The 26,734-nt window shown below is 48.8% G+C and overlaps 2 protein-coding genes across 15 annotated transcripts in view; both read left to right on the top strand.

Annotated features, from left to right (window-relative positions):
- LOC126988370 (phenoloxidase-activating enzyme-like) overlaps positions 1-6,963 on the top strand; it is a 28,110-nt gene extending 21,147 nt beyond the window's left edge. The window contains exons 6-9 of the mRNA XM_050846438.1: positions 608-726; positions 2,373-2,518; positions 3,339-3,652; positions 5,148-6,963. Coding sequence (XP_050702395.1) covers positions 608-726; positions 2,373-2,518; positions 3,339-3,652; positions 5,148-5,396 — 828 coding nt within the window. The 3' untranslated portion in view covers positions 5,397-6,963. The remainder of the gene's footprint in view (positions 1-607; positions 727-2,372; positions 2,519-3,338; positions 3,653-5,147) is intronic.
- Positions 6,964-12,195: 5,232 nt separating this feature from the next.
- LOC126988285 (sarcoplasmic reticulum histidine-rich calcium-binding protein-like) overlaps positions 12,196-26,734 on the top strand; it is a 15,518-nt gene continuing 979 nt past the window's right edge. Inside the window, exons 1-13 of one of the 14 annotated variants that reach the window (XM_050846401.1) lie at positions 12,196-12,286; positions 16,330-16,412; positions 19,073-19,131; positions 19,592-19,692; positions 20,599-22,436; positions 22,473-23,199; positions 23,275-23,302; positions 23,453-23,464; positions 23,583-23,816; positions 24,155-24,211; positions 24,394-24,515; positions 25,441-25,561; positions 26,099-26,734. The exon at positions 26,099-26,734 is cut by the window's right edge and continues 979 nt beyond it. In XM_050846401.1, the coding sequence (XP_050702358.1) occupies positions 12,285-12,286; positions 16,330-16,412; positions 19,073-19,131; positions 19,592-19,692; positions 20,599-22,436; positions 22,473-23,199; positions 23,275-23,302; positions 23,453-23,464; positions 23,583-23,816; positions 24,155-24,211; positions 24,394-24,515; positions 25,441-25,561; positions 26,099-26,230 (3,516 nt within the window). In that variant the 5' untranslated portion in view covers positions 12,196-12,284 and the 3' untranslated portion in view covers positions 26,231-26,734. Of the gene's footprint in view, positions 12,287-16,329; positions 16,413-19,072; positions 19,132-19,591; positions 19,693-20,598; positions 23,465-23,582; positions 23,817-24,154; positions 24,212-24,393; positions 24,516-25,440; positions 25,562-26,098 lie in introns of all 14 variants that reach the window. The other 13 variants (XM_050846385.1, XM_050846422.1, XM_050846408.1 and 10 more) reach the window with 13 other exon arrangements.

Raw genomic sequence — 26,734 nt, 5'->3', positions numbered from 1 at the left:
GTGTGTGTGTGTGTGTGTTGTGGAGTGTTGTGGTACTTTTCTTTTTTTTTCTTCATTAGAGGACACGGCTCAAGGGCAACAAAGAGAGTACAAAAAAAAAAAAAGCCCGCTAATCGCTACTCTTTTTTTTTTTTTTTTTTAACAGCAAAGGAGACAGTTCAAGGGCGTAAGGAAAAATATATATAAAAAAAGCCCGCTAGTTACTGCTCCTGAATAGAGGTCAAAGGAGTGGCCAAAAAGAGAGGTCAATTTCGGGAGGAGAGGTGTCCTGATACCATTGAGTTGTGCTGTGTTGTGTTGTGTTGTGTTGTGTTGTGTTGTGTTGTGTTTTTGTGTTGTGTTGTGTTTTTGTGTTGTGTTGTGTTGTGTTGTGTTGTGTTGTGTTGTGTTGTGTTGTGTTTTTGTGTTGTGTTGTGTTGTGTTGACTCGCGACCCCCAGCCACTACCCTCCCGAATTACCTTTGAAAATCAGATGACGGAGACAGGAAAGAAAAACTGTGTCCCTCCTTGATGTTCCCGAAAGCGAAATCAACCTCGTAATGAGCCAATATGCTTTCTGTTGCCCGCATTTCCATGTTTTCATTTTATACTCCCACCTTCCCGACAGCCATGGGCGGTGGGCGTCGGTGTGCTGGACCAGAGGAACTTTAATGTCAACTGCACGGGGGCGCTGGTGAGCCGCTTGCACGTCATCACCGCTGCCAACTGTGTGGAGCGCGCCCGTCCGTGAGTGTGTGTGTGTGTGTGTGTGTGTGTGTGTGTGTGTGTGTGTGTGTGTGTGTGTGTGTGTGTGTGACTGTGTGTGTGTGTGTGTGTGTGTGTGTGTGTGTGTGTGTGACTGTGTGTGTGTGTGTGTGTGTGTGTGTGTGTGTTTTATATTTTTGTTTTGTTGTGAACTGGTGTGTGTGTGAAGGCGTCCCCATCCCTGTGTGTGTGTGTGTGTGTGTGTGTGTGTGTCGAACTGGTCTCCCAACTGGCCCATCTTCTATTTGCCTTTCTTGAAGTAGAGCTTAGCGGGCTTGTTTTATATTTTGTTTTGTTTTTTTGTCCTTGAACTGTGTGTGAAGGGCGCCCCCCCCCCCGTGTGTGTGTGTGTGTGTGTGTGTGTGTGTGTGTGTCGAACTGGTTTCCCAACTGGCCAATCTTCTGTTCACCTTTCCTGAAGTAGAGATTAGCGGGCTTTTTTTATATATATTATTTGTGTGTCCTTGAGTTGCTTCCTTCACCGCAAAAAATAAAAATAAAACTACGCGGCGTGAGGAGATGACACAGTTGAGGCGTGAAGTCCTCTGCCGCTTTCAATGATCGAAGAAAGTACATGTATACAATTGTAGTGAAAAGCCTCCCTAAGCACCGAAATGTTTAATAGTATGACCTAGATAAACTACGTCTGGAAATGCCCACCACTCCTACGAAAGCCTTATTGAATGTGTGTGCTTGGAGTTGGAAATTTTTAATAATATAACCTAGATAAACTACCCCTGGAAATGCCCACTACTCCTACGAAAGCCTTATTGAATGTGTGTGCTTGGAGTTGGAAATTTTTAATAATATAACCTAGATAAACTACCCCTGGAAATGCCCACTACTCCTACGAAAGCCTTATTGAATGGGTGTGCTTTGAGTTTGAAATGCTTAATAATATAACCCAACTACCCCTGGAAATGCCCACTACTCCTACGAAAGCCTTATTGAATGGGTGTGCTTTGAGTTTGAAATGCTTAATAATATAACCCAACTACCCCTGGAAATGCCCACCACTCCTACGAAAGCCTTGTTAAATGTGTGTGCTTGAAGTTCAAAAATGTTTAACCCACCCCTGGAAATGCCCACCACTCCTACGAAAGCCTTACTGAGTGTGTGTTCTTGGAGTTCAAAATGTTCAACCCACTCCTGGAAATGCCCACCACTCCTACGAAAGCCTTGTTAAATGTGTGTGCTTGAAGTTCAAAAATGTTAAACCCACCCCTGGAAATGCCCACCACTCCTACGAAAGCCTTGTTAAATGTGTGTGCTTGAAGTTCAAAAATGTTAAACCCACCCCTGGAAATGCCCATCACTCCTACGAAAGCCTTATTGAGTGTGTGTTCTTGGAGTTCAAAATGTTCAACCCACTCCTGGAAATGCCCACCACTCCTACGAAAGCCTTATTGAGTGTGTGTTCTTGGAGTTCAAAATGTTCAACCCACTCCTGGAAATGCCCACCACTCCTACGAAAGCCTTATTGAGTGTGTGTTCTTGGAGTTCAAAATGTTCAACCCACCCCTGGAAATGCCCACCACTCCTACGAAAGCCTTATTGAATGAGTATGCTTGGACGCCGAAATGTCTGATGATTTGACCCTCAGTAATCCTCATTCTTTACGCCCCCAGGACCCACGTGCGCCTGGGTGACCCTCAGATGCGGGACAAGTCGCTGGATGTGCCTCTCCTCACCTGGATCACCCCAAACTTTGACCCCAGCACGCGCGAGAACGACCTGGCGCTGATCACCTTGGCTACGCCCGTCTCCTTCACAGGTATTTCAGCCTTCTGTTGTTTTGTTATTTTTATTGTTATTTTTACAGCAGAGGAGACAGTGCAAGGGCGTAAAAAAAAGAATAGTATTATGAAAAAAAAGCCCGCTATTTAGTGTTACCTCGACGCCACAGGAGGGAGGAAAAGGGGGAAGAAATATGACGAGGCTGCAGAAAGAATGACGGATTAGTCTCGTCAATGTCGCTGTGGTGGAAGTGGTTTTTTTTTTTTTTACGTCGTGGCCTATTGCGCCGGTAGGTTTCTTCCCCGGAAGTCATCAATCTAACACCATGGTCGTAAAACTACCCCTGGACATGCCCACAACTCCTACGAAAGCCTTATTGAATGCGTGTCCTTGGAGTTTGAAATGTTTAATAATAAAATCCTGTACTGCCCTCTCTCTCCTTTCCTTCCTCCTCCTCCCTATCAATCCTTCTTAGTCCAGCCCGACTCTCACCGGCTAGCCACTTCAAAAACATAACCAAATGCCTGACGGAGGGAGGCACACAGCTCTTCAATAAGGGGTCGAAATGATAATGCTTAAGTTCCAGATCACTCCTCCTGAAATTGACCTCTCTTTCGGCCACCTATTTTGATTCTTTTTTTAGGAGCAGCGAGTAGCGGGCTTTTTTATTATTATTGTTTCCTTTTTTGTGTGTGTCCTTGAGCTGTCTCCTTTGTTGTACTGCCTGGGGGTTGGGATGGCACGCTCCTCCCTTTTCCTTTCTTGTTTACTTGCAACAATAAACTATCAATCAATCACTCAATCTTTGCTGTTAAAAAAAAGTGACGTGACCTGACCTGACCTGATCTCTCCCACAGACAACATCAAACCTGTGTGTCTGCCCTTCCGCTACCGCTTTGACGGGTTCCGCGGTCAGGAGCTTCACGTGGTGGGCTGGGGCGGTACAGCGACCCTGGAAACCGGGGCGGTGACTGTTCTTGGGTCCCAGGCATGCCGCAACACCTACAAGGCTCCCTCCTTCATCGCCAATAACAATGTGATCCCCTTCTCCTCCTCCTCCGCCTTGTCCTCCGCGGCGGCCTCATCTCGCGCCTCAATCTCCGTGACTGTGGACAGGAGGAACCTCTGTGGCTCAGCTGCACCCACTGGATCCTCCTCGACATCCTGCCTCGTGAGTACACACACACACACACACACTGTTTCTCACTGAAGGGTTACAACTTTTTTTTATTTTTATTTTTATTTTATTTTTATTTTTACGTCGTGGCCTATTGCACCGGTAGGCTTCTTCCCGGTGTATCCTGATGGTCGGCCCAAGGCTTCTTCCCGTTTGGACAGTGTAGGGATGAAAGAGTGAAGATGCTGGTTGACTCTTGCATAAGGGGTTTGGACAGTATAGGGATGAAAGAGTGAAGATGCTGATTGACTCTTGCATAAGGGATTTGGACAGTATAGGGATGAAAGAGTGAAGATGCTGGTTAACTCTTGCATAAGGGGTTTGGACAGTATAGGGATGAAAGAGTGAAGATGCTGGTTTACTCTTGCATAAGGGGTTTGGACAGTATAGGGATGAAAGAGTGAAGATGCTGGTTGACTCTTGCATAAGGGGTTTGGACAGTATAGGGATGAAAGAGTGAAGATGCTGGTTAACTCTTGCATAAGGGGTTTGGACAGTATAGGGATGAAAGAGTGAAGATGCTGGTTGATCTTGCATAAGGGGTTTGGACAGTATAGGGATGAAAGAGTGAAGATGCTGGTTAACTCTTGCATAAGGGGTTTGGACAGTATAGGGATGAAAGAGTGAAGATGCTGGTTAACTCTTGCATAAGGGGTTTGGACAGTATAGGGATGAAAGAGTGAAGATGCTGGTTGACTCTTGCATAAGGGGTTTGGACAGTATAGGGATGAAAGAGTGAAGATGCTGGTTAACTCTTGCATAAGGGGTTTGGACAGTATAGGGATGAAAGAGTGAAGATGCTGGTTAACTCTTGCATAAGGGGTTTGGACAGTATTGGGATGAAAGAGTGAAGATGCTGGTTAACTCTTGCATAAGGGGTTTGGACAGTATAGGGATGAAAGAGTGAAGATGCTGGTTGACTTGCATAAGGGGTTTGGAGAGTATAGGGATGAAAGAGTGAAGATGCGGGTTGACTCTTGCATAAGGGTTTGGACAGTATAGGGATGAGAAGATTCAGGTTAACTCTTGCATAAGGGGTTTGGACAGTATAGGGATGAAAGAGTGAAGATGCTGGTTAACTCTTGCATAAGGGGTTTGGACAGTATAGGGATGAAAGAGTGAAGATGCTGGTTGACTCTTGCATAAGGGGTTTGGACAGTATAGGGATGAAAGAGTGAAGATGCTGGTTAACTCTTGCATAAGGGGTTTGGACAGTATAGGGATGAAAGAGTGAAGATGCTGGTTAACTCTTGCATAAGGGGTTTGGACAGTATAGGGATGAAAGAGTGAAGATGCTGGTTGACTCTTGCATAAGGGGTTTGGACAGTATGGGGATGAGCATGAGTAGAAAGTCGCGTGCAGCGGGGCCGCGGGAGGGGAGGGAGGCATGCAGTTAGCAAGTTCAGAAGAGCAGTCAGCGTGAAAATATCGATAGAAGATAGAACAATGCTATAGGACAATGATCAATTTTGGTTTTATCCGCCCTCAGAGTCAATACGGGGCGCCTCTCATCTACCACGACGCGGACACAACGGGGCTGCACTACCTGGCTGGCGTGGCCTCCCTCGGCGACGGCTGCCAGGCGGGGCCGGGGCTGTACACGCGCCTCGGGGCCTTTCTTCCCTGGCTGTCGCGGCAGCTGAGTGGGGTTGAGGTACCGGCCGCCGCCTCCCCCCCTCCCAGGCGGATACAGCCCGTGGGTCTCAACAGGGGCAATGGGGCGCTCACCTTTGGGTAGGCGGCGCGGCGGGAAGAGTGGCACACACATTGTCTTCACCTCACAGGTCAAGACATGCATCACAGGGTCAAGATATGGGGTCAGCTTGTTGATCATCTCTCTCTCTCTCTCTCTCTCTCTCTCTCTCTCTCTCTCTCTCTCTCTCTCTCTCTCTCTCTCTCTCTTACCGCTCCCATTGCTTCACGCCCATCATGCCAAGTTCCATCGTTTATAACAATATGTCGTGTAATGCGCTGACAAAATAGTGACAGACAGAGTGCAGTGTGTTTGAGGTGCCAGGGATGACTGAAGGTGTCATCTCTCCCGCCTACAAGCCGAGGACCCTCATGGTGCCCCAGCCCGCCACCCTGACGCTGGGAAAGGTCCGTTCCAGTGGCAATACGTAGCCCGTGCCTCGTCACTAAGACAAGCACGATGCACGCCCCCACCCCAAGGCTGTGCAGAAACCTCCCCAAGCATCATCTCCCAGAAGACCAGTATAACCCTCCCCTTGCTTGTCTCCCCGGCCCAGGACGTAGCACACCACTATAGTCTGTTCAGAGCATGGTCGGTTCAAGGTGTGGCAGATTCCGGTATTCCCATGAGTGCGGCGTTGCCAGTTCGACCGCCAATTATCAGATTAGCACCGTCTCCCTACCTACCCACCCACAACCCACCTGTTTATCTCTCTCTCTCCCTCTCTACCCGGGGGAGGGCCCTAAGGGGACACGCCGACCACCACCACCACCACCACCACCACCAAAACGTGGCAACATGGGAAAAAATCGTTGCCACATGTCATAGAATTTATACAAATCGTTGTTATAATCCTAAACATCGACACTCATTGTGCTATGTAGCTTCCTTTACTATATACAGAATATATAAAACATCACTTTCAAATAGCACATGGATGGGAAATAAGAGAGAGAGAGACGCATGTACGAAGGTTGATTTGGCAGCATGGCGAGAGGTAAACGATGATACCAGCTCCACCCTGAACCGCCCTCATGCTCTGAACAGACTATACTTGGCCAGTAAACGCCTGAGTGACCATCCCACGCCACGCCCCCTGCACCCAGCCATCAGATGTCCCTTGGCCCACGGACTGACCTGGAGATGACCCGGGATCAGCAACTCGCCGCCAGCTCCCTGCCTTGGCGCCACCACACTGCGCTCCACCCACCTCCACCCCCATACCACCCTTATCTCCACCCTGCCACAGATGTGCTGGTCCCACTGGCCCTCGGCTCTCTTTAGTTTGTACGCGTTTATTTATATACTTTTCTGTAAATTATATCTATAGTCTTCCAAATATGACGAAGCCGGTCTGACGTAGGCTCCCGTGGGTTCTTTCCTCCCCTCTGCTCTGCCACACAGGTCCCAACATCTATCCCTTCCTCTCGTATGTAAGCTATGAGAGGAAGGGATAGGTGTTGGGATTGTGTGGCAGAGCAGAGGGGAGGAATGGACCCGCGGGAGCCGACGCCAAAACGGACTCCAATTTGGTTTCACTATAGCAATCCGCAATGCGTTAATTTTCAGCCTAACGGATGCAAGGGCGAAATAAATCATCTAATACTTACTATTTCTGTATATCATTGCCATTATTTTATTATTATTATGGGAGGTTGAATTTACGGAGCACGGAGATCCTCCCATCTCTACTTCCTCCTCCTCCTCCTCCTACTAATAAGAACATGAGAACATAAGAACGCAGGAGTCTGCAAGAGGCCGGTAGGCTTGTACGAGGCAGCTCCTTTGACCCTAAGCTCCCGTGTATCTAACCCCACCTAATATCGCTGTCCATGAATTTATCTAGTCTATTTTTGAATGTGACAATTGTATTGGCACTCACCACATGACTGCTAAGCCTATTCCACTCATCCACCACCCTGTTAGTAAACCAATTTTTGCCTATGTCCCTGTTGAATCTGAATTTATCCAGTTTAAACCCGTTACTTCGTGTCCTACCCGGTTCTCTTACCAACAAAACCTTATGAATGTCTCCCTTATTAAAGCCCTTCATCCATTTATAAACCTCGATCATGTCTCCACGCACCCTTCGCCTTTCTAGAGAATGCAAGTTTAACTGTTTGAGTCTTTCCTCGTATGGCAAGTTTCTCAACCCCTGAATCCTCTTCGTCCTCCTCTTCCTCTCTCTCCCAGCCTCTGTCTCTCCCTCCTCCCCTTCCTCTTCCTCTTCCTCTTCTTCCTCCTAACCCTCTCTCTCCCCTTTATCCTCTTCCCCTCCCTTTTCCCCCCTCCAGGTCCAGATATAAATGCACTAGTTTCCCCTTTAAGCGCCACCGAAGAAAACTACATACCTTGGACGGGTAACTAAAGCAAACTGTTCGCATCGGTGACTGTTATAAAAAGGTGATTGTTGAGCAGGAGGTGTGCGCGCTGCAGTCTCCGGTGATCATCTGAAATAGCTTGGTATTATAAAACACATTCGCTCCTCCCATCAGCTATTTCTAAGGGTCAAACAGGGGATCAATCAGGTTCTAATAAGTGTTTCTTTAGGCTCATGGTACAGAAGAAGGGTCAAACTAGCATCAGGGTCCTAAAACTACCCCTGGAAATGACCCAAACTCCTACGAAAGCCTTGTCGAATATGTGAACTTGGGCGGCGAAATGTTGAGCGATACAGCTTATCCTCGGGTCGCATTCTCAAACAGTTCGACGCCCAAGCAGGCACATACATTTGGCAAGGCTTTCGTAGGAGTTTGGGGCATTTACAGAGCTACTTTCATGGCCCGGGTGGTAGTCTGACCTTTCTTCTGTACCCTGAACGTGAAAAACCACTCATGAAAACCCAATTAAGCTCCTTTTCGGAACTTTAAAATATAGTTGACATTAGAGGTGGAAGCGTTTAACCCCTTGACTGCGGATTTCCTACAAGAAGACATCACCAAGCTATAGGAAAGTCATGTACCTTGGGAGGGGATATCCAGCACACCAGTACCACATGGGAAACACTCCACTATCCACCACAGAGGCAGAAAAAGACCTGGGAGTGTATGTTACCAGGCTACCAGTGAAGGGATATCCAGCACACCAATACCACATGGGGAACACTCCACTATCCACCACAGAGGCAGAGAAAGACCTGGGAGTGTATGTTACCAGGCTACCAGTGAAGGGATATCCAGCACACCAATACCACATGGGAAACACTCCACTATCCACCACAGAGGCAGAGAAAGACCTGGGAGTATATGTTACCAGGCTACCAGTGAAAGCTAAATCCGAGCCAATCGCAGCGGACCAGATGAACACCTGAGAAAATGAATAGGATATAGAGAGAAAACTTAACAGGGAACTTGAACTCTGAGTCAGGGAGTGAAGGAGTCATCGGGAACCTGCATGGATGCGAGTCAGCGTAGGTCAGCTGGTATTGTGTAGGTCCTGGGCACTCCCCTTATCTGATAGTGTGTGTGTTGGTGTGTACGCGAGATAGCACTGCTTGTGAGGCGGACTGGTGGATAAGGAGCAGGGGGAAGAAGGGAAGGAGATATGTGAAGAAGAGGAGGAGGAGGAGGACGAGGAGGAGGGGGGGGAGAAGGTGAGGAGATATGTAAAGAGAAGGAGGAGAAGGAGGAGGAGGACGAGGAGGAGAGGGGAAAGAAGGGAAGGAGATATGTGAAGAGGAGAGGAGGAGGAGGAGGAGGAAAACGAGAAGAATGAGGAAGAAAGAGATAGAGGAAAGAAAATAAAGATAAAAATGAGGGGTTGGAGAAGGAGGTGGGAGAGAACTGGGGGAGGAGAGAGAAGGGAAATAGGACACAAAATAACAAGGATGAGGAGGAGGAGGAGGAGGAGGAGGAGGAGGAGGAAAACGAGAAGAATGAGGAAGGAAAACATAGAGAAAAGAAAATAAAGATAAAAATGAGGGGTTGGAGAAGGAGGTGGGAGAGAACTGGAGGAGGAGAGAGAAGGGAAATAGGATACAAAATAACAAGGAGGAGGAGGAGGAGGAGGAGGAGGAGAATGAGAAGGATAACTAAGTATGAAAAGAACTTCCTAAATCTAAATATCAAGTACTAGAAGAGAAGTGTTTGTGTGGGTACCATTTAGGGGCAAGGAGAGGAACTTTGGGAATGGAAAATGAGGAGAAATATCTATAAAGAGGAATATAAATGTAGTTGTTATTACCTCAGTGTTTTTACCTCAATGAATTAATCAGGTAATAAATCGCACCTGTCCACCACCACCACAAACCACCACAAACCACCACCATAACCACACCAACAGAGCGTGCCGTGTGCCGTTGTGGTGAGGTGCCGCGCGGAACACACACACACACACACACACACACACACACACATACATACACACACACAGAGGACAGATAGCACCATAGGACTAGTGAATATCGAACAGGTAATCTTCCTCGAGTCATGTCCACAGTCTGACCTACAAACAAAGCATCTAATCAGGCCGCCTTGAATCGACTTGGCGGACCTAAAAGGAAATGCCCAGTCTGACCAAACCACACGGAGATGGGCTCATGCTGCCCCCCCGGAACCCATCTTTGATCCTCTTTGTTCAGAGAGAGAACATGGAGTCCGGGCTGATAGGTGGACTTCAGGACAGCATGTGGGTAGTCTTAGGGCCGGTTTGACAGTCACTCTTCTCTCTACTGAAGGACGGGGGCGTGGCAGCTTGACGTCATGGGTAAGCGAGGCGCATGGAGGCGTGTGGAGGCGGAGAGGCTGACGTGCTGCTGCTGGGCTGATAGTGAGGCGGGGGTGTGGCAGCTGACATCAGGAGGGTGTGTCTGGCTCATCAGGGAGGGGCAGGGAGTGTGGGTGGGAGGGGCGGGTGGTAGTGAGTGCGTGGGTGAGTGGGTGGGATTGGTAGGTGGCTTCAACGAGTATGCAGGAGGGAGAGTAGGTCAACAGAGTAGGGTAGGCGGTGGCTGAGTGGTAGCGTGCTGGGCCCACATTCACCACGTGATGGACGACGCGGGTTCGAATCCCCACGCTACCACCTGGGATTTTTCAGTCACCGCCGAGTGGCTTAAAACTACCCACATGCTGTCCTGAAGACCACCCATCAACCCGGACTCTAGAGGAAACCGTCCAAGTGAATCAAGAAGGAGTTCCGGGGGGCAGCATGAGCCAAGAGAAGATGGCACCACTATAAACACTTGCCTGCGCCATGACGGGCTGGGGGCCGAACACCATCTAGGCCCCTCTAGCAAACCTACCGGCGTAAGAAAAAGAAATAAGAGGAAACACCAACTACATAAGAACAATCAAGTTATGAACATGACTTACATATCGGAGACCAAGCACACGAATTCGACAAGGCTTTCGTATAGGAGTTTGGGGCATTTCCAGAGGTAGTTTCATGACCCTTTTGGTAGTTTGATCATTCTTTTATGCCGCGAACCCACAACCTCCACAACCTCCACGAACCCCTTATCAACCATGGGTGAGTGAGCCGAGAATTAAATGTCTGAGAATTTGGAAGCTACACCACACAACTCTCCTTTGGCCTCCCGTTCTTTTGTTTTCTTTTACCGAAGCAGAGTTTAGAGAGCTTTTTTTGCCTCAATTGCTGTAAAAAATAAAAAAATGCTGTCTTTACTTCTCCCTAAATGTACCTTCCCCTATAACCCACTTCCTCTTACTATACCCAAGATAACGAAAATGGAAGGAATAAGCGATGATTGCTGAGGCTGAGACTATTCAAGGAGGGGATATCAGGAGGGAGAAAGAGTGGGAGAGACGGCACAGGCGGAGGGGGATATCAGTGAGGGGAAAAGGAGGAGAAGGAGAAGGAGGAGGAGGAGGAAAAATAAAAGGAGGAGGAATTGAAAGAGGATAGAGGAGGAGGAGTAGAAGAACAAGAGGAGAAAAAAAATGAAGATAAGGAGGAGGAGGAGGAGGAGGAGGAGGACGAAGAGGAGGAAGTTGAGACAAAAATTATACAAAAAATTTCACTTGAATATTTTTTTTTCTAATCTTTTCTATTCTGAACGACAGTTGATGAAGCTTTAGCTATATGGCCGTGAATCTCCCACGAAAATAAACAGGCGATAGATGAGGTTAAGTAGACTGAGCATACAGACTAACAGACAGACAGACAGATAGACAGAAAGGGAGGACAGGAGAAGGTTATATTCCAGGGGAGGGTCCGAGGTGGAAGAGGGGACGGTACAGAGACAGGAAAATGAACAGGCGATGAATGAGGTTAAGTAGACTGAACATACAGACTAACAGACAGACAGATAGACAGAAAGGAAAGACAGGAGAAGGTTATATTCCAGGGGAGGGTCCGAGGTGGAAGAGGGGACGGTATAGAGATAGGAAAATGAACAGGGGATGAATGAGGTTAAGTAGACTGAGCATACAGACTAACAGACAGACAGACAGATAGACAGAAAGGGAGGACAGGAGAAGGTTATATTCCTGGGGAGGGTCCGAGGTGGAAGATGGGACGGTACAGAGACAGGAAAATAAACAGGGGATGAATGAGGTTAAGTAGACAGACATACAGACTAACAGACAGACAGACAGACAGACAAGAAAGGAAAGACAGGAGAAGGTTATGTTACAGGAGAGGGTGCACGAGAGAACGAAGGGTAGATGAAGGTATAGCCAGGGAAATGAAAAGGCGATAGATGAGATTAAGTAGACTGTTTGAAGAGTAGATACAGAACGGAGGGGAAGGATAACAAGATAGGAAAGAGGCGATATCAGGGGTGAGGAGGGGGAGGTCGAGAGGGAGGTCATGGGGATCTGGGGGTGGGGGGAGGGGGGGGAGGGTTGAGCCACGAGGTCGAGGTGCCGTGTGGCCGCCTGGGTGAGTGCCGGGTGGCGCGCTGTGGGGGTATTTGAGACACGAGAGTCGGGGCAGACAGGACTCCGGGATCTCAGTTAGCGCTCAACCACTGTCATGTGAGTATACCAGACCCCTCAGCCTGTGTGTGTGTGTGTGTGTGTGTGTGTGTGTGTGTGTGTGTGTGTGTGTGTGTGTGTGTGTGTGTGTGTGTGAGATAGACAGACAGACAGACAAGCAGACACAGACACAGACAGACAGACACACACACACACACACACACACATACACAGAAAGGAAAGGAATAGCGATGTAGCAAATTTGTGACCTAGAAGGGAAAACAATATCCGTCCTACGAGAAGGTCCAACTGAATCTATATATATATGGACATTAGTCAGATAGTTTTCCATTGTACGTGATTCTGTAAGCGGAAATAGATGGAGATTAATGATTCTTGAGGAAATGGCTCAGTGTTGAACTCTTGTAATGGGAGGTTATAACGCCCCTCTCCCTACGTGACTTACAGAGAAATCCTAAATCCCGTCTCAGATATTTCTTCTTTTGGGACGGTGTATCAGTGAGAGGCTTTATTAGGGGGCGGCTGAGAGGTCAAAAACTGTGTGTTAGAAAGTTTATACATGAAGGTTATAACGCCCCTCCCCCTACGTGACTTACAGAGAAAGAAATCCTAAATCCCGTCTCAGATATTTCTTCTTTTGGGACCTGAAGAGGCGACGGTATATCAGTGAGGGGCTTTATTAGGGAGCGGCTGAGAGGTCAAAAGGTGTGTGTTTCAAAGTTTATACATGAAGGTTATAACGCCCTTCCCCGTACGTGACTTACAGAGAAAGAAATCCTAAATCCCGTCTCAGATATTTCTTCTTTTGGGGTTTGAAAAGGCAACAGTACATCAGTGAGGGGCTTTATTAGGGAGCGGCTGAGAGGTCAAAAGGCGTGTGTTGCAAAGTTTATACATGAAGGTTATAACGCCCTTCCCCGTACGTGACTTACAGAGAAAGAAATCCTAAATCCCGTCTCAGATATTTCTTCTTTTGGGGTTTGAAAAGACAACAGTACATCAGTGAGGGGCTTTATTAGGGAGCGTCTGAGAGGTCAAAAGGCGTGTGTTTCAAAGTTTATACATGAAGGTTATAACGCCCTTCCCCGTACGTGACTTACAGAGAAATCCTAAATCCCGTCTCAGATATTTCTTGTTTTGGGACGGTATATCAGTGAGGGGCTTTATTAGGGAGCGACTGAGAGGTCAAAAACTGTGTGTTAGAGAGTTTATACATGAAGGTTATAACGCCCCTCTCCCTACATGACTTACAGAGAAATCCTAAATCCCGTCTCAGATATTTCTTCTTTTGGGGTTTGAAAAGACAACAGTACATCAGTGAGGGGCTTTATTAGGGAGCGGCTGAGAGGTCAAAAACTGTGTGTTAGAAAGTTTATACATGAAGGTTATAACGCCCCTCCCCTTACGTGACTTACAGAGAAATCCTAAATCCCGTCTCAGATATTTCTTCTTTTGGGGTTTGAAAAGGCAACGGTACATCAGTGAGGGGCTTTATTAGGGAGCGGCTGAGAGGTCAAAAGGTGTATGTTTCAAAGTTTATACATCATGAGGTTATATATACACTGCTCCTATGACAAGATAGAAAAGAGTGGAATAAAAGAGATGTCAATATTGGGTGTACAGAAGGTAATACACGCTTGACAACCCGACTAATCTCTTAAATGGCCTTTGGAAATTGTTTGTTTTGAGAGCCGAATGCGTCCGAGGGCTAACTTAAACATTTCGTCTTTCAAGTATACATAATTGACACGGCTTTTGTAGGAGTTTTGAACATTTCCAGGGGTAGTTTTATGACCCTGGTGGTAGTCTGACCCTTCTTCTGTACCGTGAACCTAAGAAAACACTCATTAGAACCCGTCTGATCTCACTTTAGGCCTCTTGAAGTAGGTGATGTGAGGGATGGAAGGATTTGACAATACCACAATGAGAGTAGTGTGAGGTCTTGTGGTATAGTCTCCCCCCTCCCCCCCCCACCCCCCACATCCCCCCCTCCCCCCCCAACACACACCCACACCCACACACACACACACACACAGATACGTCGCTCCTCTTGGCAACGGGTGAAAGGATGCACCCGGGAAGATCGTTGCCCTCACACCCGCCCCTCCGCCCGTGCAAGGCCACCAGCGGGCTCACACACACACACACACACACACACACACACACACACGTAGTCTTTGGTGTGTTTTCTAGTTGGAAGTAGAGTTGTGAAGTTATTATGTAGTTTAGTAAAATAAAAACTACATCAGTTCAAACCTGAAGCCGTTAAATCTACACTCGCTAGAAAGGCGAAGGTTGCGAGGAGGCTTGATCGAAGTCTATTAATGGATGAAGGGATTTAATAAAGGGGATGTCAATAAGATTTTGATAGTTAACGAACCAGGTAGGACGCGTGGCAATGGTTTTAAGTTAGACAAATTCGGATTCAACAAAGACATAGGCAAGAATTGGTTCACTAATAGAGTGGTGGACGAATGGAACAGGCTTGGGGGCCATGTTGTGGGTGCCAATACCATAGATACATTCAAGAAGAGGTTAGATAAGGCCATGGATGGTGAGGTAAGGTGGGGTTGAGTGTACAGAAGCTGCCTTGTATAGCCCAACCGGCCTCTTGCAGACTCTTACGTTCTTATGTTCTTATGTAAACAAACAATTACACACAAATAAGTATACAAATAAAAACGCGTGTAACCAAATTCACACACGCACATAAACAGACAAAAAAACAAAACACACACACACACACACACACACACACACACACACACACACACACACGACGATGACCCTGGACTCACGCGCAGACATGTTTGGTTTAATTCACGCCAGGGTCAGGGTGTCCGGAGAGAGTTACGTTACAGTGAAGGATAGACCGTCTGGCTGAGCGCTCGGAATGCGTCTGGGAGTACCGAGCCAGCCGACTGTTGCTGGCGCCAGTTTGCGGTAGATGTGAGGATATCTTAAGGTCGCATTACAAGACATTTCGCCGCCCAAGAACACATATTTGACAAGGCTTTCGTAGGAGTTGTAGGCATTTCCAGGAGTAGTTTTATGACCCTGGTGGTAGTTTGACCCTTCCTCTGTACCGTGAACCTGAAGAAACACATATTTGACAAGGCTTTCGTAGGAGTTGTGAGCATTTCCAGGAGTAGTTTTATGACCCTGGTGGTAGTGTGACCCTTCCTCTGTACCTTGAACCTGAAGAAACACTCATTAGAACCCGACTGACCCTTTCCTTGACCTTTCGAAATAGCTGATGTGAGATGCGAAAGTCTTGTAATATGGACCTTTTTTGTTTTTTCCCATTTTTCATTTTTTCTTTTCCTTGTTTTTTAACCTCTTCTGTTAAACTACTGTGCGTTGGAATTATATATTTCAACCCTGCTTCAAAGACTGCTGAGAAAAACGATGACAAGTATACCGTGTTATCAACATTTCGGAGCTGTCTTGTGACTTCAACTCATCACATTTCCTCTATGCTTTGTTTTATCGATTATAGATTAACATAACTGAGTTGCGCAATTACTGCCGAGTCCAACGGTACCAACTAAAGTGATCTGTCGTGAATAAGAGACGAGATATAACGAAGAAAATACAGGTTTGTAGCGTCACGGCGGACATGTGAGAGAGGGAGGGAGGGTGCAGCCAATCACAGGAGCCGTAACAAACGCTGCCTAGGCGCCGGATGAACAGACTCCCTCAACCAAAGTTGCCAGATTGTCGTACTCAGCCTCTTATATTTACCGACTTCCGACCCAAAAACTGTCTGGTGGACCCCAATAAGGAGATTTACTTATAATTATCGTTAAAATAGTTAATTCCTGATGTTTCTTGGCAATAGTTAGGGGTCAGAAACCGATAAATACTATGGTCTGAGTACGACAATCTGGCAACGGTGCCCTCAACAGACTACAGGGTGAAATAAGGGTGCAGTAGAAGGATTTATTTTTATCTTTTTTCATCGTCTTATTTACTGTATTTCCTCACACACCTCATCCTCCTTATCTACTTCTCCTACTCCTTATCTTCCTCCTACTCCTCCTTCTCTTCTTCTTAACCATGAGACACCTACCTCTTGACAGGATGCGTCGCCGAGTGCTGACAGCGGTGTTCACGGTGCTGATGATGATGATGGCGACGGCCTGTGTGGCGGCGCCTGTCGAAGGTAAGAAGGGGTATTGTAAGCCTTGTAATTACTGTCATTGTCATTATTATCGAATATTACAGATCTCCTCCTCCTACTGATAGTCTTCTGCCTCTTAAATTACGCCGCCATGTTGCCTCTCTTTCTATCTTCTATCGATATTTTCACGCTGACTGCTCTTCTGAACTTGCTAACTGCATGCTACTTTCTACTCATGCTCATCCCTATACTGTCCAAACCCCTTATGCAAGAGTTAACCAGCATCTTCACTCTTTCATCCCTATACTGTCCAAACCCCTTATGCAAGAGTTAACCAGCATCTTCACTCTTTCATCCCTATACTGTCCAAACCCCTTATGCAAGAGTTAACCAGCATCTTCACTCTTTCATCCCTATACTGTCAAAATCCCTTATGCAAGAGTTAACCAGCATCTTCACTCTTTCATCCCTATACTGTCCAAACCCCTTATGCAAGAGTTAACCAGCATCTTCACTCTCTCATCCCTATACTGTCCAAACCCCTTATGCAAGAGTTAACCAGCATCTTCACTCTTTCATCCCTATACTGTCCAAACCCCTTATGCAAGAGTTAACCAGCATCTTCACTCTTTCATCCCTATACTGTCCAAACCCCTTATGCAAGAGTTAACCAACATCTTCACCCTTTCATCCCTATACTGTCCAAACCCCTTATGCAAGAGTTAACCAGCATCTTCACTCTTTCATCCCTATACTGTCCAAACCCCTTATGCAAGAGTTAACCAACATCTTCACTCTTTCATCCCTATACTGTCCAAACCCCTTATGCAAGAGTTAACCAGCATCTTCACTCTTTCATCCCTATACTGTCCAAACCCCTTATGCAAGAGTTAACCAGCATCTTCACTCTCTCATCCTTATACTGTCCAAACCCCTTATGCAAGAGTTAACCAGCATCTTCACTCTCTCATCCCTATACTGTCCAAACCCCTTATGCAAGAGTTAACCAGCATCTTCACTCTTTCATCCCTATACTGTCCAAACCCCTTATGCAAGTTAACAACCAACTTCACTCTTTCATCACTATACTTTACAATACCCTTATGCAAGAGTTAACCAGCATCTTCACTCTTTCATCCCTATACTGTCCAAACCCCTTATGCAAGAGTTAACCAGCATCTTCACTCTTTCATCCCTATACTGTCCAAACCCCTTATGCAAGAGTTAACCAGCATCTTCACTCTTTCATCCCTATACTGTCCAAACCCCTTATGCAAGAGTTAACCAGCATCTTCACTCTTTCATCCCTATACTGTCCAGAACCCTTATGCAAGAGTTAACCACCATATTCACTCTTTCATCCCTATACTGTCCAAACCCCTTATGCAAGAGTTAACCAGCATCTTCACTCTTTCATCCCTCACGCTGGTAAACTCTGGAACAATCTTCCTTCATCTGTATTTCCTCCTGCCTACGACTTGAACTCTTTCAAGAGGAGGGTATCAGGACACCTCTCCTCCCGAAACTGACCTCTCTTTCGGCCACCTCTTTGGATTCTTTTTTGTAGGAGCAGCGAGTAGCGGGCTTTTTATTATTGTTTTCTTTTTTGTGCCCTTGAGCTGTCTCCTTTGTTGTAAAAAAAAAAAAAAAGATCTAACTAATTATGTATAGCTGATTATCGGATGGGTTTCAATATCTTTCGTTTCGTTAATCCCCCTCGCCAAGCTTTACTCGTGTTTCAGTCAGCCCACGCGCAGCCATCAGGATCACTCTCGTCTCCGTTCATGTACAGCAAGGAAAACGACGCTCCGGCCCCTTAACAAACACAATTCATATATACAAACAAAATTCAAAGTTAAATTTACCAATTCATATTACAGAGGCTCAGCAACTACGAGAAAAAAATTGTTGAAATCAGGCATCAATATCCGGCTTTCTGTGGTATATATATTTTTTTTCATGAATGTCTAAATTTCTGTCTAAATTTTTGCAAGTCATTTCCCTACGGTTCCACTGAGAGACAGACCTAGATCCTGACACTCATCTCGTAAATCTAATTACCCTCTATTATTCACCTCAAGTAAATGGCGAGACATTAAAGGATCGTAACAAGGCCATTTTTAAAGATATCGTGCTCGACACTGAGGAATGTTGGCATATGATGAACGAAATTATAGGATTATTTCAAGCTGTCTTCTAAACACCTCATAAAGTTATGTTGTAAAACGAGCTCCAACCCTCGTTGAACCTAAGTTCCCTGAGATCACTTCAACCCAGCTGACTCGCAAATTCTACAGCAATTATCATGTTCTCCTTATTTTCATTTAAGACCCATTCTCATTATGGTGATACTCATAAGATTATCATTATTGATAAACACCACGTCCAAGATGCTGGCACCCTTAGTAGGGATGGTAACAATTTGACTGAGGAAATTATCCTGTAATACTTGACGAAATAAAAGAATAAGCTTATCTTTCCCTTTTCGTACGTCCACCTAAGTTGATAAGGAGCTGACAAACAATTAACTTGGCTGAACAGTTTGGTGTGCCTTCAAACAAAACATGCAGCCCTTCCTCCCCTTCTTCCCTCTCTCTTTACGAAACACTTGATAACCCTCTGTTTCAAAATTCAAAATGTCAATCCATGTCTTTGTCTGCTATGCCGTAAGAGAAAAAATTACAACCCTCTATCTATTTCAGATGATCACAGCTTGCCCGAGACGGAGGTCCACCGGCCTGGCGACCCACCCCACGAGCAGGTGAGCAGCGCCCTCCGTGGCGGCTTAGCCAGGGAACAACATGAAAGGGATGAGGAATTTACCATGCAGAGAACAACAATAAAAAGCTTAACTTGCATCGCTTTGAAAGTAGTACTGTGTAGGGATCTGATTAAGGATTTTGAATTGGTCAAGAGGAGGCTGATAAGGTACCTAGACTAAAAATCAAGATAAAGGGACCCACAACATGGTACAAGTACGATAGATTTAGGTTCAGAAAGGAGCTTGATAAGATAAATAAAGTAGCAAGGGAATGGAAAAATAAACAGATGGATATAACCAACCCAGTTATACTAAAACTTTTCAATAGAAGTTAGATGGATGGGATGGGCAGGTCATGGTCCTCGCAATAATACCCACGAAAAAATATGTTCCGAGTTTCTTAAAATAGATGAGATAATGTCACCCACAGTGTATGATCCCTCCCTTCACTCTCCCCCAGGTAATGCGAGAGGTGGGGGTGATGAAACACGAGGTACAGGTCCATCACCTTCAGCAACCTCACGAAGCCCATAACGACCACCACGACCCGGAACTACTGCAGTAAGTGTGTGCGTGTGTGTGTGTGTGTGTGTGTGTGTGTGTGTGTGTGTGTGTGTTCCCATCTGTTTGAACACAGCGAGACACAAGCTCCGAGTTGGGCATCTTGAGGTCATAACTTGATGGGCAGACACCTTTGCTAATTGGTCCGCCCTATGAAACACTTGCGGCATTGGTGTTAATAATTTCATGATTCCGATAGATTTCCGAGGTCCAGGTCTGAGTGTTACTTATTGGTGGGGCTCAACAGATCAATCAGTTATATTTCAGCACAGCAGCATAATAAGCAAATATCACCTTGTTGAATTCTCAGTGTTCATGGCCGGCACCGTGTGACAGAATGGGGCTTGGTGCGGCGCATACCTCTTGTGCAGTATCTTGAAGCATTCAGAGGCTTTGCTGGGCAGGTACGGGACACGCGACACTCAATCATTCCTTTTCTTTTAGCCTATATGGGACATGAAAGGCATGGGAGGTACTACGGTGACCTGCTGCCTCTAAAGCCAAACTAGAGAATGTAGAAACAGGGATTTAGAGAAAACGAAGAAAGGCGGACTAATTTAAATCCATCACTTCAACATGCCCTCCCTCACACCCCACACCGCCGTTTGTAGGCATTGGAATTACAGTCACGCAAAAGCACAATAAAAAGTCATATTTTTTCGTCAGTGGCTTGCCTGAACGCGCTGTGAAAGGAGGCGAGAATGTACATCCAGAGTGTACACACGGCCCCAACTTTAGTCACCCCTGAACTAGCGGGTATTTTTTTTTTTGGCTCCAAGTGACGTCATCCCGCTGCTCCGCCCCCAAACCGCCTCCTGCGCGTACCGGTCGCAGTTTTGAAGCAGAGTGACTTGACTTGGTATATACAGACTTAGAGGAAGAGTTGGTAAATTTTGCTTTTTTCAGACATTTGGAACACTACCACGGCCAGCACGATGACGGCCACAGCCAGTCCGCGCAGGATGGAGACCACGACCACAGTCACGACCACCACCACCATGACGACCACCACCACTCCGGGGGGCACCATGGAGGCCACGACCACCACCATCATGAAGACCACGACCACCACCACCATGACGACCACCACCACCACCATGACGACCACGACCACCACGATGGAGATCACGACCATTCAAACGAAACCCATGCCCATGAGGGCCACGACCACTCAAACGATACACATACCCATGAAGGCCACGACCACGACCACGACCACTCAAGCGATACACATACCCATGAAGGCCACGACCACGACCATGATCACCACCACCATGGGGAGGGGCACGACCACGACCACCACCATGGCGAGGGGCACGACCATCACCACGACCACGACCACCACCATGGCGAGGGGCACGACCATCACCACGACCACGACCACCACCATGGCGAGGGGCACGACCATCACCACGACCACGACCACCACCATGGCGAGGGGCACGACCATCACCACGACCACGACCACCATGACGACCATGACCACCACCACCATGATGAAGGTCACGACCATTCAAACGACACCCACGACCATGAGGGCCACGACCACTCAAACGATACACATGGCCATGACGACCACGACCACGACCACGACCACTCAAACGATACACATACCCATGAAGGGCACGACCACGACCACGACCACGACCACCACCACCATGGGGAGGGTCATGCCCACGACCACCACCACCACCACCATGGGGAGGGTCATGCCCACGACCACCACCACCACCATGGCAAAGGGCACGACCACGACCATGACGACCACCACCACCACCATGGGAAAGGGCACGACCACGAACACGACCACCACCACCATGACGACCATGACGACCATCACCACCACCATGGCGAGGAACATGCCCACGACCACCACCACCACGATGGAGGTCACGACCATTCAAATGATACCCACGACCATGAGGGCCACGACCATTCAAACGATACACATGCCCACGACCACGACCACGACCACGACCACCATGGCGAGGGGCACGACCACTCCGGTGACACTCACGACCATGAAGGCCACGACCATAGCAAGGACGGCCATTCCCACGACCACAGCCATGGACAAATCCATCACCATGGAAGCCACGACCACGGTCACGACCACCACCACCGTGACAAAATGACTCACGACCTCTCAAACGAGTGCCATGACCAGGAAGATCCCGAACCGCCCGGCAAAGACGACCACTCTCACGATAACAAAGACGAAGACGACGATGACGACCACAGTGACGAAAGTGATGAAGATGACGACAGCGAAGAAGATGAGGAAAGCTCCGGGGAAAAGGGTGAAGACGACCACAGCCAAGATTCAGACGACAACGAAGACGACGACGGTCATAAGGCTAAGGCAGGATGCAAGAAGGATGAGGAAGGCTCCGGAGACGACCCCCACCACGACCACCACCACCACGGCCACAGACACGACCACCGCCACGGCGAGGGGCGCCTCCACTGCCATTGCCACAGCCACAGCCACCATGGTGAAGGCCACGACCACGGACACGACCACCACCATGATGGAGGTCACGACCATTCAAACGACACCCACGACCATGAAGGACATGACCACTCAAACGACACACATGGCCACGAGGGGCACGACCACGGACACGACCACCACCACTGCCACTGCCATCGTCACCCCCACCACCACCACGACCACGGACACGACCACCACCACCATGGTGAAGGCCACGACCACGGACACGACCACCACCACCATGGTGAAGGCCACGACCACGGACACGACCACCACCATGGTGAAGGCCACGACCACGGACACGACCACCACCATGGTGAGGGGCACGACCACGGACACGACCACCACCATGGTGAGGGGCACGACCACGGACACGACCACCACCATGGTGAAGGCCACGACCACGGACACGACCACCACCATGGCGAGGGGCACGACCACGGACACGACCACCACCATGGTGAAGGCCACGACCACGGACACGACCACCACCATGGTGAAGGCCACGACCACGGACACGACCACCACCATGGCGAGGGGCACGACCACGGACACGACCACCACCATGATGGAGGTCACGATCATTCAAACGACACCCACGACCATGAAGGCCACGACCACTCAAACGATACACATGGCCATGACGACCACGACCACGACCACCACCAACATGGCGAAGGGCACGACCACCACCATGGCGAGGGTCATGACCACCACGACCACCACCACCACGATGGAGATCACGACCATGACCACGACCACCACCACGATCACCACCACCATGGCGAGGGTCATGACCACGATGACGACCACCACCACCATGGCGAGGGTCATGACCACGATGACGACCACCACCACCATGGCGAGGGTCATGACCACGATGACGACCACCACCACCATGGCGAGGGTCATGACCACGATGACGACCACCACCAACATGGCGAGGGGCACGACCACCACCACCATGGCGAGGGGCACGACCACGGACACGACCACCACCACCATGGCGAGGGTCATGACCACGATGACGACCACCACCACCATGGCGAGGGGCACGACCACGGACACGACCACCACCATGGTGAGGGGCACGACCACGGACACGACCACCACCACCATGGCGAGGGTCATGACGACGATGACGACCACCACCACCATGGCGAGGGGCACGACCACGGACACGACCACCACCATGGCGAGGGGCACGACCACGGACACGACCACTACCATGGCGAGGGGCACGACCACGATGACGACCACCACCACAAACACGACCGGGTAAGTGTTGTCATCGTAACATGGTTCATCGGTGATGCGCTACGAAAACGCATGTACGTATGTTAGATATGTCCAAGCCTTTAGTGATGATGATGGTGATACCCCCCCCCCCCCCCAGGACGCTCACGACAGACACGGAGTCCACACTCGCAATGAAGGCATGGCCCCTGTGGACAGACCAGTCTTGGTCGGCCCCGTGTTGGTCCCTAGGCGCGGTCTGGCGCCCATCCCGGGGCTCGCTGCGCCTCCCGCTGCCCCAGGAGACTCCTGGATGCACGCCTCGTGCAAGTTGGAGCCCAACGCCGACCTGGAGGGCGGCAGCGTGAGGGGCACGGTGATCATCTCCCAGAAGGTGAGGCGCAGCTCTTGCAACACATAACAATGAAGCATCCTCAAAGACATTCTGCTAAGGGCGCACTAAAAGAGTTCAGAAGTTTATAGAGAAAGACGTTTCAAATAGAGAATTTCAGTGTGGGACGCCACGACTGGAAATGATTGAGTTTGGGGGAAAACATTCGGGGGTTTGATAACTTAAGGTTCATCTTCCTACCACGTATTCACGGCCACTTGACACAGGTGAAAGTCTTCATTAAGATTCCTCAACCAGGCTCAACCCCAGTGTTAAACGATAATAAATATGCCCCGTCTGGAAGGTGCTTGGAGGCTAACATCATCGTTATATCGTTACAGAAGGACGAGTCAGGACCAGTTTTCTTCCACATCGACATCGCCGGCTTCAAGGCCTCAGTAGGTTACATCCATGCAAAAAAAAAAAAAAAAATAATAATAATAATAATAATAATAATAATAATAATAATAATAATAATAATAATAATAATAATAATAAATTACGGCATCTAATTGGTGACTAAAAAGCATGCTAACATATCTTACCCCACTTCACCTCACCTCCCTTGACCACGTTTCAGGAGGGACGCGTGCACGGCTTCCACATCCACGCCTCCCCCGTGACGGACAACAAGTGCAGCACCGCCGGGCCGCACCTCAACCCCTTCGGCAACACGCACGCCGGCCCGGACAACGAGACCAGGTGACTAGTACATTGTATCTTTGGGGGGGGGGGGGGGGGGTCATCTTTTCTGTTACCGCATCGAGGAGGGCGGTAACGTCATCTCTTTCTGTCTTTTACCGGAATATATTAAGAACTGTTGACATATCGTTGCCAAGTGGGGAGGCGGTGGCTGAATGGATAGCGTGACGGCGCCGCGTTTAGGACGACGCGAGTTCAATCCCCGCCCGGTGCCACCAAGCTGGGATTTTTCAGCCGCCGCCGAGTGGCTTAAAACTACCCACATGCTGTCCAGAAGACCACCTATCAACCCGGACTCTAGATTCTAGAATTAAAGATGAGCTCCGGTAGGGCAGCATGAGCCAGTGCAAGATGGCGCCACTATAAACACTCGCCTGCGCCAGAACGGGCTGGGCCGATTATCAGCCCCCACCGGGAAGAAGCCTTGGACCGACCATCAGGAATTCAGGATCCACCGGGAAGAAGCCTTGGACCGACCATCAGGAATTCAGGATCCACCGGGAAGAAGCCTTGGGCCGACCATCAGGAATTCAGGATCCACCGGGAAGAAGCCTTGGGCCGACCATCAGGAATTCAGGATCCACCGGGAAGAAGCCTTGGGCCGACCATCAGGAATTCAGGATCCACCGGGAAGAAGCCTTGGGCCGACCATCAGGAATTCAGGATCCAAGAAGCCTTGGGCCGACCATCAGGAATTCAGGATCCACTGGAAGAAGCCTTGGGCCGACCATCAGGAATTCAGGATCCACCGGGAAGAAGCCTTGGGCCGACCATCAGGAATTCAGGATCCACCGGGAAGAAGCCTTGGGCCGACCATCAGGAATTCAGGATCCACCGGGAAGAAGCCTACCGGCGCAATAGGCCATGACGTAAAAAAAACAAAAAAAACATCAATTGAACACTAATGATTCCTTTGTTCCTTCAGACACCTGGGCGATCTTGGCAACATAGAGGTGGACAGCCACGGCAGACTGGACGACTACATCCTGACTGACGACCAAGTGGCCTTCAAGGGGGCCGCCTCCATCATCGGCAAATCAATAGTGGTGGGTGCCTATTACATGCTACTCGTGTGTAGGCTAAACAGAACTACAGATGCATGTAGGTATGTCAGGGGGAAGATATCATGGGGGGGGGATGTCTGGGAGAAGATGTCAGGGGGGGGGGGATGTCTGGGAGAAGATGTCAGGGGGGGGGATGTCTGGGAGAAGATGTCAGAGGGGGGAATGTCTGGGGAAAATTTTGGGGGAGAGATATCAGGGGGGAATGTCAGAGGGAAAGATGTCAGGGGGGTATGCCTAGGGGAAGATATCAGGGGGAGAATGTCAAGGGGGAGATGTCATGGGGGAATGTCTGTGGGAAGATATCAGAGGGAAGGTGTTAGAGGAGATGTCAGGGGTAGGTGTCATGGGGGAATGTCAGGGGGAAGATGTCAAGGAAAGGATTGCCACAGGGGGAAAATGACACAGGGGAATATGTAAGGGGAGAAGAACGTCAGGGAGGAAGAGTCAGGGGGTAAGATGACCATGGAGAAGTAATCTTGACCCCGCCCCGGCCCTGACCTTGCCTGACCCCTTTCGCAGGTTCACGAAGGCGAGGATGACCTAGGTCTTGGCGGGGACGAGGGCAGCCTGAGCACCGGGAACGCTGGGGGCCGCCTGGCGTGTTGCAACATCTACATTCAGGCCGAGACCCTCTTCCGGTTCAAGGGCTGAGGCAAGAGCGTGGCGGAGAGGCGGCTGAGGGATGCGCAGGGTGGCAGCCAGAGTTTGGACGTGGGAATACTCGCTGGGTTGTATATCTAAGTCTATATATACCAAGTCAAGTCACTCTGCTTCAAAACTGCGAGCGGTACGCGAGGGGGCGGTTTGGGGGCGGAGCAGCGAGATGACGTCACTTGGAGCTAAAAAAAAATACCCGCCAGTTCAGGGGTGACTAAAGTTGGGGCCGTGTGTGCACTCTGGATGTGCATTCTCGCCTTCTTTCACAGCGCGTTCAGGCAAGCCACTGACGAAAAAATGTGCCTTTTTATTGGGCTATTGCGTGACTGTAATTCCAATGTCTACAAACGGCGGTGTGGGGTGTGAGGGAGGGCATGTTGAAGTGATTGATTTAAATTAGTCCGCCTTTCCTCGTTTTCTCTAAATCCCTGTTTGTACATTCTCTAGTTTGGCTCCAAGCAACGTCATGCATAAGTCACGCCTCTGCCGTGTCTCCTC

Source organism: Eriocheir sinensis, chromosome 6, assembly GCF_024679095.1.
Source record: "Eriocheir sinensis breed Jianghai 21 chromosome 6, ASM2467909v1, whole genome shotgun sequence".
In the NCBI taxonomy this organism is placed as follows: Eukaryota; Metazoa; Arthropoda; class Malacostraca; order Decapoda; family Varunidae; genus Eriocheir; species Eriocheir sinensis.
The sequence above is the reverse complement of the archived record's forward strand: the minus strand, read 5'-3'. Positions and strand labels throughout refer to the sequence as shown.